At 35.3% G+C, this 19,566-nt stretch overlaps 2 protein-coding genes across 3 annotated transcripts in view; both read right to left on the bottom strand.

Moving 5' to 3' along the window:
- Positions 1-889: 889 nt before the first annotated feature.
- Positions 890-19,566, bottom strand: part of LOC110031029 (uncharacterized protein C9orf78 homolog) — a 24,609-nt gene continuing 5,932 nt past the window's right edge. Inside the window, 3 exon segments of the mRNA XM_020734060.1 lie at positions 890-1,214; positions 6,257-6,452; positions 17,152-17,309. Of these exon segments, the coding sequence (XP_020589719.1) occupies positions 6,286-6,452; positions 17,152-17,309 (325 nt within the window). The 3' untranslated portion in view covers positions 890-1,214; positions 6,257-6,285.
- LOC110031031 lies at positions 4,897-5,671 on the bottom strand. 2 transcript variants are annotated; one of them, XM_020734061.1, is made up of 2 exons: positions 5,448-5,671; positions 4,897-5,350 (listed from the first exon to the last, which is right to left on the bottom strand). In XM_020734061.1, the coding sequence occupies exons 1-2, from the start codon at positions 5,569-5,571 to the stop codon at positions 4,950-4,952; spliced, it is 525 nt and encodes a 174-aa protein (XP_020589720.1). In that variant the 5' UTR covers positions 5,572-5,671; the 3' UTR covers positions 4,897-4,949. The 2 variants fall into 2 exon arrangements, with proteins under 2 accessions (XP_020589720.1, XP_020589721.1); XM_020734062.1 differs by having other exon boundaries at positions 4,897-5,347.

The following is a 19,566-nucleotide window of genomic DNA, read 5'->3' as shown; positions in this document are numbered from 1 at the left end:
CCTTCCTTTCTCTCCTTCCATGAATAATATCTCCCTATACTGTTTTTCTTTCGAATGAATAAACAGATAACATACTGCTGCAGAGAACAAAAGAGGAGAAAAAAAGACGAGGAGTTTCAGAAGAAAGGGATACAGAAAGGGGAGGACAGCAGCAGAGAGTACTAAAAATGAAATAAAGAAATGATTGTGTGAAGAAGCTTTGATAATGGAGTTGAAGGTTTCCATGGGGGTATTTCATCATACAATTGGCGAGTAAGAAGATGTTTATAAGATAGAGAATTTATTCTTTAGGGTTCTATAAGATACAGAATATATTCTTTAGGGTTCATGGTGGGGCTTAATATTATTTTGCAGATGATGCCAGATTCTTGGTTGATGTATTTTGAGTGGAGATAAGAACATTTCACTTTTAAAAGCTCACTGGAAGGAATAAAATGAATGCTAGGGAAATGGATAGGGTATACAAAAGAAAAGAAATCTTACACATAAGTTTTGATCGAGTTAAAACTTAGTGTTTGAAAATGAATGGATAGGGAAATGCCTATCTCCCTCCTTTCTAAGATGTCACTATCGACGTTTGATCGAGTTATCCACATCTTTCACATTAGTTTTGGGAAATTTACTTACATATGTAGCACACGATTCTAATGTATTTAGATATCTTACGCCTAAACTTTCGTAATAGTATAATTTTTTATGTTATATTAAAGACTTGAGTGGTATGAGTGTAAAAATGACATTTTGCGTGAGAGATATGTAAATACATGAGAATTGTGTGCTATGTATGTAAATGCCTCTAAAGTTTTTTTTTTCATCCTCTGAATACAAGAATCAAGCTATATAACTACACCAAAAGGCGAACTCGAGATAGAAACTCATTTATGCCATCTACATAAACTCCTTCAACTTTCTTAAATAAAACTTAATAAAATAGTGAGCTATCCAATTCAATCCAAAAATAAAATAAAAAAAGTAAATAAAGAAGAAAACTAATATTACAAACACTAAGTGAAATTGTTACCGTAAACCAAATAGAAACCATCGCCGATACCATCTGTGCATGGCATGATTTCCTTCCTGTATGCGGAATCGCTCGAGCATTAACTCATCTGTTGCGGCTTGTCTTCTGCCTACAATTTTCAGATCAGCAGCTTTTGTTGATTGTGTTCCAGTCTCACATTTTTCTGATGTGGTCTTTGTACAATCAGGAAGTTCTGCGTTGAGAAAATACTATATTTAGCAAATAAATATATGCATAAAGAAATTTAACAATAATTAGTTGCTTCAGACTTCAAATTATGAAGGACGTAGTGTGCATCAGGATACATTCTAATGGAGAATACCAAAATTTTGGCTGGAATTGAGAGAAGCTTTAAGAACATTAAGACTCTCATCTTCACAAAGAGGTATAGCTTATTCTTGAAAAGAATGTTAGACTCGGGGTTAAAAAATAATATTTCAATTTATAGAGTGTAAAACTTTGGTGGCAATTTAACGAGTGTATTCAAGGACATTGCGATTCATATTTTCATGAAACATTAGTGTATTTTGAAGATCTTAAAAGTATTAATATTAGGCAGTTGTAAAATTAAAAAAAAACATATATTATTGGAATGAATAGAATCGTAATAGTCTTTAAAGGATGCAATTAAACAACACTTCTGGGTTTTAGTTCAACAGTGTTCAAAGCAAATTCTCTCAAGTATCTTCTATTGAGGTATCATGCTTTTTCTATATATTTTTTTCATAGATTTTTAAAACAGCTTAGTGGGTGATGGGTTGCAAGCATTTAAAATCTTGGGGTATTCTAAATGTGATATAAATTAAATACGTAATTTAGAATCTTGTTTTGAGGCAGTTTTTTTACTGTATAGGAGCTGAAGGGCAGTTAGCCTTCGTACTACATTTAATTACTAAATAAAGATTTCAAATTTTATTGGTCTGCATGAACGAAAGTTTTTTTTTCCAACCTAATTTTAATAAGTTAGGGTCTATTTTATTGTAAGGTGTTGATTTTCAAGCCCCAATAATTAATTATAAACTACAAGTGATGATCTCCTAAGAATACTCTCAATTAAATTAATGGCTCGTATCTCTATAAATTTCAAAATTTTGTTTTGAAGATTGATATATTTAAAATTTTAATTGGTAAAAATCAAATTGGAACAATTACTTTCAGATGCCAAAGAAAAAAAAATAGAAATTTTGGGATACTGAAAAACTTAATAACACTCCAACTATTTTGATTTGGGCTTTAAATTGTTTATGTTGAGATTTATTTTGTTTCGATTAAAGGGAAGATGAATATTGATGAGGTACTTGTTGACTAACCATTCACTCTATTGAGGTTACAGATAAGGTGAAGAAAGAGAAGGGTTTAGATGAGGCAGAGGAGGAGATGGGGGATATTTACAAATTGCTTGAAATTGTATGTACGGATAAAGTCTAGAAATTAGGAGAAGTTAGTTCATCCCTTATTATTGTATATAAGAGTTTGGTAAAATTATTAGATTATAGAAGACAAAAGAATAACAACCATTTAACTAAAGGTTTAAAGAATCTATTGGAAAAGACATACATGCCAAAGAATCCATATATCATTGATTCGCTACGATTGATTGATACGGAGCACCTATCCTCTTTCAAGGACTGAATAGTAGGATTGATAGACAACCCTAAAGAAAATAAAATAGAAGGGTGCAACGGAAGCACAACATGGTTCTAACAGCAAAATACACCCGCTACATGGTTAAATAGTAAGATGAGATATCTATTACTTTATTGATGATATGAATTTTTGAATAGCTAAATACACTAAATTAAATTTTAGTTTTTTAATAGCATGTAAGCTCTTTATGTTACCAAATAAGGGGGTGAATCAGACGCTATCCAAATGTCTATGAATCAAGCAACATTGTGTTGGATAAATTATTTAATTGGTGCTATAGAACAATAATCTCTATACACAATAAACTAAAGAAGAATAGCTATTTTAAGTGCCCACAGAAGCCGTAATGAATGCATTAGAGAGTAAAAGTTTCCAAGCCTTGGACTGATAAAAATTTCTCTCTTTTTTTTTAATGGACTAAAACCAAACACATTGAATGACATATGTGATCTCTCTGCCTACATAAACCATGATGTTGTATGACTTTGACCCTCCTTGCACTCCAATGAAGACCTTGCAAGCAACAATTAATTTTTTTTGCAAGTGCTTCTTTATATTTCTTGAGATGTCAGAGCTAATTGACAAAAACAACAACAGCAGCAGCAGCAACAAGCCATTATCCCATTAAGTGAGGGTTAGGCTCAGACAAAAGGCAATATTTTTTCTCCTCTAAAAAGTCTTGGAAGTAGAAGGCCAATATAGATGAAGTTCTCAAATCAACTGTAAAGTAAGCCATTTGAAATTTAGCTAATTTTATGTAAAGTATTTTCATATAGGCTTAAGAATGTACTTAATTGCATTTTTCGTGAATACTATGGAGTGTATATGATACAATACATAATCTACATAATTGCAAAGAAAACTGTTCTAGAAATTAAACCTGTTCATACATAATTTTAAGGAGACCATCTATATGCATCATTATTTCACAATAATATAAATCCACAAGTCTATTAAAAAAATTGAATTACTCTAAAAACTTCCATGTTTATTTTAATTTAGTTTCGTGTGACACTCTGTTATAAATATCTTAAACTAATCATTTTTATTCAGAAATATTTTGTCATAGCTGTTAGACTGAACTCTAATTGTTATAGAAATTGGATTGCTCTATAGTAATATAGTTATTAGATTGAACTCTAATGTTTTAATTATAGAATTCTTCTTGGGTTTTATAGTTGCTAGATTGCATTCATCTATGCTATAACAATTAGATTAAACTCTTCTATATCCCACTTATAATCTACTACGTCATAGTTATATAAATAAAAGCTTGAATACATGTCATTAAGATGAATATTAAACTTTATTCATAATCATAAATTAATGGCATGTACTACGTCCTTGTGAGATTAGGCCTTCTGTATATTGCCATCAAGGTATCCACCATCAGAGGGCACATGTTAGGTTCTTGATAGCATAAAATTTTAAGATAGATTTATGTTGATGCTCTAATATGACATCAGCTCTTTTATGATCATAGGCCAAATTTGAATATAGCATCCTTAATTTTTAGTGCAAAGCAATAGGAATACTTTGAGGATGAAGAGAATCATATTTTATATTTTTATATTAATATGTATTTATAGATTTTAGTTTGTAGATTGGTTTATATTGTTTAGTTATTTAAGGTTTGATGGAGGCTAGGTAAGCTGACTAAGGTCCATGACGGTTAGAAAAATAGTGGCTCAATATTTGGAAGGTATGCCCCAAGAAAGCTTGACCCGATCATGAATGGTGAAATTTTGCTACCTCTCTACCAAGAGAAGATTGTTCATCCCCGAAGAAAATAGAGAAGTTTGGAATGAGATAAATTGAGGTTGTTCTAGGAACAAACAAGGGAATCTAAGCACGTTAAGCACGACATTTAAAGCGATAGCTGAGAGAACTATATCAGAGAATAGAAGCACAAAGCTCATAATATAATATTTTTAGAGCCTTTTTTATTTTTTTGAGAATACAAATATAGAAAAATAAAAATAAAAATAACAGAAAAGAGAGATAGGGTAACCAAAAGAGAGAGAAGCAGGCTAGCCTGCACTATGTTTTTGAGAACAGAACATGAGTTAAGATACTCATTATGCTAGTCATTGAGAAATTATTTTTCAGAATTTCATGTTTGATTTTATGAAAACGGGAGTTTGATTTAAATACTTGATTATATTCCAATTCATGCAGATACAGATCTTATATGAAAATATTCTCAAATATATTTTTTTCTAGCCCATGCAGCCTTTACAAAGCAATAGATAAATATACATAATATCAAATAAAAAAAAACTTACTCTTCCCATCCATCACCTTCTTCCTCCAAAACACTCTCAAAATGATTCCATTTAGAAAATCTTCCAAAGTAAGAGTTCCACACTTCTTCAGCCAACCAATCCACCACATAAGAATCAACACTCTCAACAAAGTCACATATACTTATCCCCACATCAATCTTCCCTCCAAATACCACATTATCTTCTTGTTCTTCTTCTTCCTCCTCCTCTTCTGAGGCACACTTCAGTTTCCCCCCACCTCTCAAGAACAGAAAACCTGCTCCAATATGACCATCATACAAGCTCAAGTTAGCTTCTTCACAAACTTGAGCAACTCCTCCCCTTCCCTTCTCTCCTTCCATAAATAATATCTCCCTATACTGTTTTTCTTTCGACGGAAGAAACAGGTAACATACTGCTGAGGATAACAAAAGAGGAGAAAAGAAGATGACGAGTTTCAGAAGAAAAGAATACAGTAAGGGGAGGAGAGCAGCAGAGAGTAATAAGAATGATACAATAAAATGATTGGGCGAAGAAACTTTGAAGATGGAGTTGAAGGTTTCCATTGGAGCATTTCATCATACAGTTGATAAGCAAGATGACGATTATAAGATAGAGAATAGATTCTTTAGGGTTCATGGTGGGGCTTATTATTCTCCTGTAGCTGATGCAAGAATCTTCGTTGATGGAAGCTAAGTGGAGAGAAGAACATTGCACTTTTAAAAGCTCATTGGAAGGAAAAAAAAATGAATGTTAGTGAGATGGATAAGTTATACAGAAGAAAAGAAAACCAAAAGCTAATGCCTATCTCCCTACTTTCTAAAATTGGACCACCGTCTTTGATCAAGTTATTGGTCATCCCTCAAATAAGTTTTGGGAAATTTACATACGTAGAATATAATTCTTATGTATTTACATATCTCACACCTAAACTTTAATCTTTACATAAACAACCCTATGCTGCTTTAAACATATGCATGAAAAGTGGTAATAGTGCTATTTTTATGTGATATTTAAGATCTGAATGCTATGTGCATAAATATGAAAGTTTATGGGTAAGATATGTAAATAAATAAGAAATGTGTGCTATGTATGTAAATGCTCCATACATTTTTTATCTCATCCTCATAATATAAGGATCAAGCTACAAAACTACGCCAAAAGATGAACTCGAAATAAAAGAGAACTCATTTATGCCATAAACTCCTTTAACTCTCTTAAATAAAACTTAATAAAATAGTGACCTATCCAATTCAACCCAAAAACAACAAGAAAAATAAATAATAAGAAAATTAATAGTGCAAAAACTAAGTGAAATCGTTACCGTAAACCAAATATAAATCATCACCGATGCTATCTGCGCATGGCACGATTTCTTTCCCGTTTGCGGAAGCGCTCAAGCATTAACTCATCTGTTGCAGCTTGTCTTCTCCCTACAATTTCCATATCATTAGCTTCTGTTGATTGTGTTCCCGTTTCATTCATTTTTCTGCTGTGGTCTTTGTACAGTTCTGAGTGTTCTGTAATAAAAAAATAATGGAAATCCAACAAATAAATATATTAATAAAGAAATTAACAATGATAAGTTGCTTCAGATTTCAAAATGATGAAGGATGTGCGTGCATCAGGATGAATTCTGATAGAGAATGAGAAAATTTTGGTTGGAATTGAGAGAAGGATTTAAGAACAATAAGACTTTTATCTCCATGAAAAGCTATAGCTCATCCTTGAAAAAAACCTTAGGCTCATGGTTAAAAAATTATATTTCAATTTGTAAATTGTAAAGAAATTTAAAGAGTGTATTCATGGACATCGCGATTCATATTTTTCATGAAACAGAGGTGTACTTTGAAGATCTTAGGAGTATTAATGCTAGAGCCGGTTGTAATATTAAAAAAAATAATTACGTATATTAATTAAATGAATAGAATTCGTACCAATAATTAAAAGATACAACTAAACAACACTTCTGGGTTTTAGCTCGACACTGCTCAAAGCACATTTGGTCAAGTATCTTCTTTTTAGGTTTCTGTTAGAATTGAGCCGGTTCGGGTGGACCAGCTATAAACAACACAACAGGCCCACAAGCGAGCCGGTTTTTGCCGCGTGAAGAAGCAAAGCGGGCAAGATGGGCCGCAAAAGCAAATCGGGAGAGGGTTGAGTCCACTAGGGCCATAATCACATATTCAAGATAGAGAAATTAAAGGAGTTTGGAGGGAAAGTTGGGAAGGAGAGTTTTTAAAATGCTGTGAGAGTGTTTTATTAAGGAGAATAACCTAGGGATTGCTTTCTCTATGCATGTTTTTGTTGGCTTTTGCGTTTTCTTCTTTTGGTGGTGTTCCTAGCGGCGTCTAAGGTTGTGGGGGAGCCGATTTACCTCTCAAAAAGTAGATCATCATTGTATCTTACTCGATTGCATTTTTTTTCGTAAGAGCAGCACTTATTTGATTTTTTTTCATCCATCTATCGCTGTTTCGCTGTTGTTACTTGCTGATTTTGAGCCCATTGGTCTCATAGCATAGATCTTGGTGAGATGACAACTAAAAAAGTAAATGTGCTAGAAGGAGAGGTAGGGCGAATTAGATCAGGAATAGAAAAGAGATTCGCCACCATGGAGGAAAGGTCTTCTAACAATGAAAATTGAATGGAGGATAAATTTGAAAGCATAAGAGAAATGCGAGAGATGAAGAAAAAACTCATGGAGATGCAATCCAAGGCAGTGTCAATCACTCCAGTTGCAAAAACCTAACCAAGGGTTGATCAGAAAATACTTGGCCAAAATCAAAAGGGAATGAGAACGAGAGAGAAGACAACGAGGAAGACATAATCTACCAACAAGAGTGTCTCCCTAGGACTCCGAGAGGGGGAGTGGAGACTTCCAATGGAGGGAGATGGGGAGAAATATCGGAAGTTAGGGTGGAGATGCAGGGGTCAGAAAATTGAAAATGCCAAAGGAGATGATGCACATGGGTGGGCGTATCGGGAGGAGCAGTACTTTGCAATTAATCGGTTAACGAAGGAAGAGAAGCTCATGGCAGCGGAATTATGCTTGGAGGGAAAGACTTTAACGTGGTTTCAACGGATGAAGGCAAGGTATATGATGCACTCATAGGAGACGTTAAAGGATTGATTGTTGGAGCATTTCTGAGCCATTCAGGAAGGCGACCTACATGAACAATTCTATGCTCCGGCTCAGGAAGGGATGGTTACGGAATATCCGGAGAAGTTTGAGCACTTGTTAGGGAAGTTGAGGGGTATTTCTGCAGCAGAACTGGAAGGAAACATCTTGAAAGGTCAAAAGCCCGACATTCGTTAACCATCCAACCCTTGAGACAATGTCGATTGAGGGAAAAGATGGAACTCGTCCAGATGATGAAGGATAAGAAGTAGGTGAAAAACACCAACAAAGGTGGCAACACCGGAGGATTCTACAAGATCCCCTTGACAGACAAGACACCGAGAACCAAGATGGTCTCATTTTAGAGAGAGACGTCGACGGAGAAGAATACAGGAATGCGTCTCAGGGGTAATTTCAAGCGCCTCACAGATGCAGAAGTGCAGGATAAAAGAGCAAAATGATTGTATTACCACTGTGATGAGAAATATACCCCAGGACACTGTTGCAAGGAGCACGCCCTTCAGATTCTATTAGTTTAGGAGGAGGATACAGAGAGTGATAAATCAGAGGAAAATGTAGCGGAGGAGCATTTGTATTTGGATATGGCGGAGATGTCCCTTAATTCGGTGGTGGGATTTAACTTGAATCACACCATGAAGGTGAGGATTTGGATCAGGGAAGAACTAATTCTGGTATTGGTAGATAGTGGGGTCACACATAACTTTTTTCTCAAATCAGATCGTAGAGAAGCTAGGGTTGGAGTTGGTGACTACAGGGAGCTTTGAAGTCGTGATGGGGACAAGGAAGGTGGAGAAAATTAAGGGAATTTGCAATAGGTTGGTGCTGACACTACATGGCTTACAAGTGTTAGAGGACTTCCTACTCTTAGATTTGGGTAGTAAAGATGTGATTTTATGGATGAAGTGGTTGTGAACGCTTGGGGAGATGAAGGTTGACTGGAAGTCCCTCACAACGGAATTCCAAGTAAAGGGCACAAAGGTGATGCTAAAAGGAATGCTAGTCTATGCAAAACAATGGTGTCGCTCAAAATCATGGTTAAGTCAATTTGAGGAGCGTGACTGGGCTACTTGGTGGAGTTGCAGAGCATGAAGGGATTCGAGATTCAAAGTTGACAGAGTTTCTTGAAGGGGGAAGTAGCTCCTACAGCAGTTTGCATATGTCTTCCAACAATCAAGCGGTTTAACTCCCCTGAGAGAGCACGAGCAGGCAAATACATTAAAAGAGGGTGTTTCCCCTATCACTGTTGGACCATACAGGAACCCGAAATTCAAAATAATGAGATAGAGAAGCTCATCCGAGAGATGCTCGAGACTGGGATCATTAGTCTAGAGTGAGGACTTCTTTCAGTCCAGTCCTGCTGGTGAAGAAAAAAAATGGCAGTTGAAGATTCTGCGTGGACTACTAGACTTTGAATAAAGAAACAGTGTAGGACTAGTTTTTTATTCCAGTGATTGATGAGTTACTGGATGAACTTTATGGGGCAGTCATTTTCTCAATAATTAATCACAAATCAAAATACCACTGGATAAGAAAGAATCCAACATATGTGTACTAGACAACATTCAGGACACATGAAGAACATTATGAGTTCTTAGTGATGTCGTTTGGACTCACAAACGCCCCGATGGCATTCCAATCTCTCATGAATAGGGTTTTTCAACCTTACATATGAAAATTTATCCTGATTTTCTTTGATGACATTCTGGTCTACAATCGTACAGAGACAACATGAGGAGCACCTAAAGATAATCCTAGAAAAGTTGAGGAAACATCAGTTGTATGACAACTTGAAGAAATGTTCTTTAGCATAGTTGTAGGTGAAGTACCTCAGACATGTGGTGACCAAAACAGGGGCAGCAATGGATTGGTCCAAGATCAAGGCTATGGTTGACTGGCCTTTACAAAGGATTTTGAAGGAATTGAGCGGATTTCTAGGTCTCACTGGCTACTATCAAAAGTCCACGAGAGGATATGACACGATAGCATAGTCCCTGACGGAGTAGTTGAAAAAAGACAATTTCAAATGAAAGTAGGCAACAACACAAGCAGTTAAACATCTGAAGAAGGCCATGACTTGTGACGCGGTATTAGCACTCCCAAATTTCAGTGAATCATTTGTGGTGGAAACAGATGCGTCAAGAAACGGATTGGGAGCAGTGCTCATGCAATATCAGCGATCGATTGCCTACTTCAGCCAATTTCTTAAACCCAGAGCGAGGCTGAAGTCAGTATATGGGCCGAAATTGATGGTGGTTGTCTTGGTCATTCAGAAGTGTCGGCCCCACTTGTTGGGATGACATTTTCTGGTCAGGACAGACCAGAGGAGTTTAAAGTATTTTCTGAAGTAGCGGATGATAAATTAGGAGCATCAAAGATGGCTATCCAAGCTACTAGGCTATGATTTCAAGATTCGGTACCAACCAGAATTAGAGAACAAGGCAGGTGATGCATTGTCAAGAAAGATGGAGGAACCCTAATTGACGGTCCTATCGGTACCCTTGATCCTAGATTAAAAAGCTTTAAGGTAGAAGAGCAAATGGGATGAGCTGAAGAAGATAAAGATCGAGTTACTATAGGATTCGAACAGTCAACCAGGATATACATTAAGCGACAACAGCTGCTCCACCAGGGGAGATTCGAGCTACCCGAGGTGTCGAAGTATATTACCAGGTTATTGCAAAGAGTTTCATGACAGTGCAATCGGGGGACACTCAGAGGTACAACAGACCTGCAATCGTCTAGCGGCTAAGCTTTATTGGATGGAGATGCACAGAGAAGTCAAGAATATGGTGGCAAAATGCGATGAAGGTCAGCGACACAACAACTTGACCATAGCACCAGGAGGTTTATTACAACCATTAGCATTGTCGGGGAAGGTTTGGGAAGAAATGATGGATTTTATCAAGAGGTTGTCACGGTAAGAAGGGTTCACTATGATCATGGTGGTCGTGGATCGCCTGAGCAAGTATGCACAATTCATTCCCTTACATCATTCCTACACTTTCAGTCGCGCGTACAAATGAAAATTTAATATTTAATTGACCTAAGAAGCCTTAATTAATGTGATTAAAGACCAAATGGTTATAAGTCTTGTACTAATAAAAATTTAATATTTTTTTTATGAACTAGATGAAATGAATTGAATGATATATGGATCTCACTGCCTATGTAAACCATGATGTTGTATGACTAACCTTTCTTAGAATCCGATAAAGATCTTGCAAGTAACAATTAATTTCTTTTGCAAGTGCTTCCTTATATTTCTTGAGATATTAGGGTTAATTGACAAAAGGCAATAATTGTTCTCCTCTAAAACACCTTGGAAGTAGAACACTAATATAGATGAGGTTCTCAAATCAACCATAAAGGGTGCGTTTGGGGGAGCTTATTCACAGCGGTGGCCTGCTGTTTGGAAAACACGTTTAACCGGCGTTTTTGAATAAGTCGTTGGCAATTTTACATTAAACGCGGATCGCAAATAGGATCCCATGATCCGCGTTTCATTCGAGCGAAAGACAACTCTCGCCATTCGCACGGATCTCTCGAACCGCTCGCCTTCTCCTCTTCCTACTCTTCTTGCACGGATCTCTCACGATCCCTTCTCTACCGCGACGAAAATCGGAGTGGCAACGAAGGGGATTTCTCGACACCGCTCACCTTCTCCTCCGCCTCCTCTCGCACGGATCTCTCACGATCCCTTCTCGCCCGCGACGAAAACCGGAGTGGCAACGAAGGGATCGCTTGTTACAGAGACCACCAAAACTCCCATCTTTCTCATCCTTCTGCAACACTCCGACCAAGATAAGTATCGTGCCCTACCTCCTCTTCATTCCTCTTTGTTCGCCCCGAAATATACTAATCAGGTCCTTGGAGCTCCTCTGCAATCTCTAGCACAAAGCGAAACATTCTGCTCTTCTTCCCATCCAGCGGGAGCAATGCTCACAGCTTGTAGTGCTCGAGAGGATTCATGTCTGCCGCTAGGTAAACTTTTAACCCCTGTCCTGACCTACAATGTTTCTAAGGAATAGATTAGGAAATAGCGCAATGTTTTTTCGTGCTTTGTTTCTGGTTCAAAGTTTTCCATCCAATAATTTGAAACATTGGAATAGATTTTGCAATGTCGCAATAGTTGTAGGTGCCTTGTTACAGTTCAAAGCTTTTCATCCAATGTTCTTCAGGCATTGGAATAGATTTTTAATGTCGTACGATTCGATGGTGCCTTGTTTCCTATTCAAGGTTTTCCACTCATTTTTTATTTTGAAATGTTGCAAGAGTTGTTGATTCCTTGTTTTAAGTTCAATGTTTTTTTTAAGAAGAATTTTAATTGTGAATCAACCAATTATCCAGAAGGAATTGGTATTTGAGATTCACTTGCTACTTTTTGGAGATTGAATAAAGCTATTTTATTCATAGATTGGTATTAATGTTCTTGCTAATCTAAAAAATTTTGTTCATAAATAGAGCTAAAGATATTCACTTGCTACTTTCAGTTTCCTCAGTTCCTCATGCATATATTCTTCTGTTTGAGTTTACTTTCTTCTTAAATTTAAATTAATTTATTTTAAAATTAATGTAAAATGTAAAATATTGATTATAATTTATGTTACAGATAATTTAAAAATAATTTTTTCAAAATTAATGTGTGAATGGTTTTTTATCTACAAAAAACTTCAAATAAGTTGTTTTCCAAACGCACAAACCAAACAGCTAAACAATTTATCCAAAACAGGGGCGGAATTGTCATTTATCCAGAATCAGCTGTTTTCGAAATGCACAAACCAAACAGCTAGCCAACTTATCAGGATAAGTTGCTTACCAACAGATTATCAAGATAAACTGGATAAGCTGCAGCTGCCCTAAACAGACCCTTAGTCATTTGAAAATTAGCAAATTTTATGTGAAGTATTTTCATATAGCCTGAAAAATGTACTTAATTGCATTTTTAGTGAATCAAATGGAGTGTGTGTGATACAATACATAATCTACACAATTGTAAAGAAAAATATTCTAGAAATTAAACCCGGTCATATATAATTTTACAGAGACCATCTATGTGTAGCTTTATCTCACAATAATATAAATCCACAAGTCTGTTAAAAAAATGAAATATCTATAAACATCCATGTTTATATTCATTAAGTTTCATGTGACACACTGTTATAATTATCTTAAACTAATCATTTTTATTCAGAAATGTTTTGTCATAGTTGTTAGACTGAACTCTATCTCTTATAGTAATTGATTGCTCTACTGTATTATAGTTATAAGATTGAACTCTATATTATATAATTATTCACTGTAGTTTTATAGTTGCCAGACTGCATTCATCTGTGTAATAGCAATTAGATTAAACTCTTCTACATCCACTAATAATCTACTACGTTATAGTTATTAGGATTGCACTGTATCATATCAAACTTATATCCTCCTGTGTTATAGCTGATAGATTGCATTACGTTGTATGATAAACCTTATTCCAATTATGTTGGGACATTGTTCATACAAACTTCAACCCTTCTTCAAATGTTGTTCAAACTTTGTTCAAACAAATTTAATGCGCATCAGGCTTCCAATAAGTAGTTTGGGGCAAAAACTGAGAATATTTAGTCCAAAATAAATTTTCAAGCATACTTCTCCACAAAAAAAAAGCAGTAAACATATTTGGCTAATTACATCTATTATAAGATATATAAAGTCAATTTTTTCTTAATATTCATCGTATGGATGAAAACATATATACTAATTAAAAAATCCATGAATCATCAGATGCAAATATGTTCTACCAAGCGCATAAGATACCTTTGATATCACCATAAATAACATATCCATTTTCATCATTTATTAATAGCTTCTAGCACGGATAAAATATTACCTCAGAACTCTGCAGGGACAGTTGTCTGCGGAGTCCAATTAATGAAATTCACGTGAAATCCCAGCCTCACAGGCGAAAATAAGGAAAATAAATAAAACTTTGAGCGCGACCCAGCCCGAAATACAGCCCGATCAATTTCCTGGCAGCTTTCATAAAATTATTACGCAACCGATGGAGTCGCTACTATTTTATTGTCAGCTGAAGAAATATTTCGCAGCTCCGGATGCATGCAGCTAGGGTTTTTGGAAGAAATATTTCTTCAGGTTTTTGTGTTTGGTTTCGAAGGACTTCTCCATTATACATATGTCCTAAATTTTATTATTCTTATATAATTTATTAATAAATATAAGTTATGACATCTAAATAATTATTTTTATTCTTTAACACACTAATAACACATTAATAATACACAAATAACACACTAATAACACATAATAACACAATAACACACTAATAACATGTAATAACACATATAATAACACAATTATACACTTCCCTAGTTCGCGGTATAACACGTGGGGAATATTCTCTGCATGTTATATCGCGGGTTATAACGCCACCTCACGTGTTATAGGGCAGTTGTATAACACGTGGTGTGGCGTTATAACCCGCGGTACAACACACGGGGAATATTCCCCAAGTGTTATACCGCGGGCTAGGGGAGTGTTATAAGGCAGCTGTATAACATGTGGGGCGGCGTTATAATCTGCGGTATAACACGCAGAAAATATTCCCCACATGTTATACCGCGAGCTAGGGAGTGTATAATTTTGTTATTATGTGTGTTTTTATGTGTTATTATGAGTTATTAGTGTGTTATTGGTGTATTATTAGTTTTTTATTAGAGTGTTATAGAACAAAAAAAATATATTTAGATGTCATAACTTATATAAGAATAATAAAATTTAGGACAGATGTATAATGAAGAAGTCCATCGAAACCAAACACAAATCCGAAAAAATATTTCTTCCATAAACCCTAGTTGCATACGTCCGGAGCTGTGAAATATTTCTTCAGTTGGCAATAGAACAATATCAACTCTATCGGGTGCGAAATAAATTTATGAAAGCGGCGAGAAATTGATCGGGTTGTGTTACCAGCCGGGTCGCACGTGAAGTTTTATTTATTTTCCCTATTTTCATATGTGAGGCCGAGATTCCAAGTGGCTTTCGTTAAGTGGACTCCGCAGGCAACTGTCCCTGCAGAGTCCTGAGGTAATATTTTTGCCTAGCATGAGATGAATATTTTGTATGGAAATTGTGCACATCATGTGATGGATGTGAAACCTGAAAGAGACGTGATGTGATGGACAGCTTATGAATAAAAGTAAAATTAATTTATTTAAAAACTAAACCAATAGATTTGTTTTTAGATTTTTGACTTGCATGTATTTATCCCAACAGGTTACTATAACTTCAAATGGTCCTCTTTTCTAACAATTAATATTCAAGATTTAGATGATTCATTATCTTGTCACCTAATTTGAATTCTTCATATATAATATTCATATCTAAAATAGACTTATTATAACTATCATAATTGATAAAACTCCCGTGATGTAAACCATGACTATGACTAGAAGTAATACAATATGATATAATAATAAACTATTTGCATACATCTTAATTGATACAATATCCCTAATTTCTAGTGGAGAATATAAAGACAAGTTAATATTTGTTGGATTCCATAAAATTTCATTTGATTAATAACAAACCATACAAATATGACACGATAAAGCTAAATAAACATACAAATACAACATATATTACATGGATGGACATCTTTAAGAAAATATTATCGAAATAGTTTAAATAAAGATTACTGATGGGAAATTATATAATATTGGATTCAACTAGATGGAAATCATGTTTCCTTGAAGATCACTAGCATCAAGTGGACTTTTTTTTCTAATATTTTCTTATGGACTCGTAAATCAACAAAACAAAACCAAGAACAAAATAGAAATTTGCCCATGGTTTGGACTTCCATTAAGTCAAATTCATGTGGGTAAGCCTCAACACACCAAAAAAAAAAACAAAAAGCGAGTTAAGTGAAAAAATGAACAATTATAACCAGGTTTGAGCACTTATTATTGTAAAAAATAATGATTAGTTTGCATATAAATTTTTATGAACTATACTGAATAACAAATATCATTAAATAATTATCATATTTGAAAAGATTGTCCGTTGTACACTATATATAACAGTTCTGATATAATATCTATTATTATTTCAACCTCTTTCATTGATCATATTTATGCCCTCCATCTTCTTTATATCACAATCAAAATATTTCACCAATTAAGTTTGTTGCTTTCAAACTCATGCTTATTACTTTATAATCTCTACATTATTAGTGTACCAAGTACAGAAGTGTCTTTAGACTTATGCTTCAGATACATCATTGAAATTGATAAAGATCGAAAGTTATTTAGTTTATTCATCAGTGGATGGGTTATTATAGTAGTTAAGTTTTATTTATATTCTATTTATTTTTTAGTGCATAAGTTAGTAATTATTATTGGATTTAAATGCAGTTAGTAATTATTATTGGATTTAAATGCTCTAATGATTTTATTGGTGGATAAAAATATTTAAAATGATGTTTTAATTTATTAAAATCATTTTTAATGTATGCAACTCAACTTGTCTTGTCACATTCGGTAATCTTCTTTTAAACCCGGTGACTAGGGTGTGATATAGTCAAAGGCAGGTCTTCATTTTAAAAAATAATTTTTAAATTTCTAAAAGGATTGTGTGTACATATTGTGTGCGTGTACGTGTGTTTGCATATGCGTGCATGTATATAGGAAAATATAAATATGTTTAGATATTATAGATATATGATCTAAGGTATACATATAAAGTTGTATGTTATATGAATCTAGTTGATCTCAAGGGTAGACACTGAAACTGCAAAAGTACGTCGAATAGTTCAGAAAGCATTCCAACAACTTAAGGTGGTCTGAGAAGTGAAAAATTTATAATCTAGTTGGTATGAACTTAAACACTAATAAATTTTGAACTTGTGTACTTTCAGGTTCGCACAAAATAAAAAGAAAATAAAACACTTTAACAACTCTTATCTTAATATTTTGGTAAATAAATGATAAAAGATTTTTCACATTTATATCTATATCATTGGCACCATGCAAGAAATCAAAACTTTCAAGATCATAAAGAAGCACATATAAATAACAAACCTTTCCGAAGTTTTTCAGCATAATCTCGGCCACGATGAAAATAATCAGCACTGTAACTTGAAGGAATGTTTGGTTCTGATTTTGTTCTACCTGTAAACCTCTTTTCTTGTAGAATCTTTTTGGCTGCCTCAGTCTCTTCAATATTCCTCAACTTGAACCTGAAGCATATTGCAAATAAACAAACAGTTCTAATATAAAACTCGTCCATGGCCAAATTGACAGGTTAAACAAAATAAACAATTCTTTTTGAAAACCAAAGTGATAATGTCAAACAAACAGAAATCAATGCATTCCCAAATAAGTTCAAATCTGAAACTTAAGCTATTCTATAGATGCTCCTGACTTCAATTTAGCAACTTCACGTTACAATATTTACCGAAGGCCCCATTCAGACTACAACACCAGAAAAAAGTTCTAAGAAATTTTAGAGTGATTATGGTTGATGAGGATCTTGACCAAACAATCCCTTCTTGAAGGCCTCTCAAAATAAAAAAGTCACAACTAGAATAATTATCTAAATCGCCAGTCAAGACTTAATTAATTCATGTTAGACTTATCTTTCTAACATAAGAGCCATCTCAACTTTCTTGTAAGATTGCAAGTTATGAACATGATCTAAAATTTATTTTCTCATACGCAATCATGAATGTTAACCAGGAAAGGGCAAGATACGTTCAAGAATAATTGATCTTCATAGCCCTACAGTCAGTGAGAAAGACTTGACCAATACTTTTAGGTTTCCTCACAACCTCGATAATTCATCCCCTTTGCACAGGATTGTGGTCGTTTAGAATGCCTCCAACATGTAATCATAGAAGGGCTTTTAAAGCTTGATAGATCTCAATACCTCCATAAAGGTTCCATGATTAATTGAGATGCCAAAGCCACACACGGGTTCAACCAAGTTTAAGGTAGGTCATGTTGACCTCATTTTTGGTGAGGTCTCTTACTCTTATTAGAGCCTAGGATCTAGCCTCAGGGCTTCCTACCGACTCTCTTAGAAGACTAGCCTGGGACCCGCATCAACTAGAAATTCGAGACACTTCTTGACTCCTCGGAGTTTCATATGGTCGGTTCTAAATCCTCAACGCTTAGTTGAGTCGATTAACACCAGCGTGACAAAGCTCGAGTCGAGCACCCATAGGATCTAAAGCCTTAGGAAACCCTTCGTGTAGTCCGCGCACACTCGCGATGCACGAATACCACAATTCACGTGTCGATGCACAAAATTTTTGAAATTCACGCCACCTGCACCTGTAGAAGGCTCCGAGGTTGATAAAACTCGAATAGATTGCTGGAGCAATCGATCACGTGCGAGAATTTCGTGGAGATTTGAGTTCGACGCATTTTCTACCCGACCGTCGACGAAGTCGTCCAGGCAACCCTGGATGACAAAACAAACCGTGTCGGCGCGTCAGGGACATCGAATTGAGCTAAGGGAGACACCCATTCTTGATATGTTCGAGGCAGGGCCGAATCGTGCGCGAATCGAGAAAATTTGCATATCTTATATTATATAATTAATATTTATGTTATTATATAAATATATAAGATAGGGAGGGGCTGTGGGTTTTAATCTTTCCAAAATCCCTAATTTACCTCCTCCGCCTTCGGCCCGTCTCCCCTTCCCAGTTGCGAGCCAAGCCCCGTCACGAACCCTAATCGCGCCTCTCTCCCTCGGGTGAAGCCCTAACCACACCCTTCTCTTGAATTCTCTCCTTCACGTGACGAGGAGTTGACTACCTCTCTCTCTCTCTCGACATTCTCTGCCCGAATTGTTTCTTCTCGAAGCACTTTCTGCTTCGTCTTGTTGCGCGGGAAGCTCTTTCGGGGTAAGTTGACTCTGGCGTCCTTGTTCCCTGAGTCACGAATGCGGCATTTCTTCTCCTTCCCGATAGCTTCTACCCCCGTGGCTCTTGCTGCGATGGATTCCTTTTGTCGGGTCGAGCTCTGGGTTGGCCTCACCCTCCAGTAAGCTATGTTATTTCCTCTCCTCCCCTTTGATTTCCTCACATTTAACCTTGGAAACTTAAACTTTACAATTATTAAAGGCAGAATCATTGATCTTAATTGAGAGTCTTCTTAAGTGATTTCGGTCATTTAAAATGTAATTAATTCTATGAATTTGTCTCTATAGGAAACTTAAGAACCCAGCTTAATATAAACCCTATTTAATCTCTCGTATTAAATATGTGAACTTGTCGAATTATATTAAAAAAAGGTTTCGCGGACCCAACGGACGTCACAAATTTTTTAATTTAGGTAGTTAAGCCTACCAATAAGTTATCTGTATATTCTTCGGGATAGCGTACTACTTGTAGTATCGCGCTCAACCATCTAGACTATCAAATATGTGAGGTCCATACGGTCTCACTTTTCAAAAATTAAAATATTATTTTCAAAAATTATAATCAA

Source organism: Phalaenopsis equestris, unplaced genomic scaffold (assembly GCF_001263595.1).
Source record: "Phalaenopsis equestris unplaced genomic scaffold, ASM126359v1 Scaffold000761, whole genome shotgun sequence".
In the NCBI taxonomy this organism is placed as follows: Eukaryota; Viridiplantae; Streptophyta; class Magnoliopsida; order Asparagales; family Orchidaceae; genus Phalaenopsis; species Phalaenopsis equestris.
Note: the sequence above shows the minus strand (reverse complement) of the source record. Positions and strands in the feature narration are given on the sequence as shown.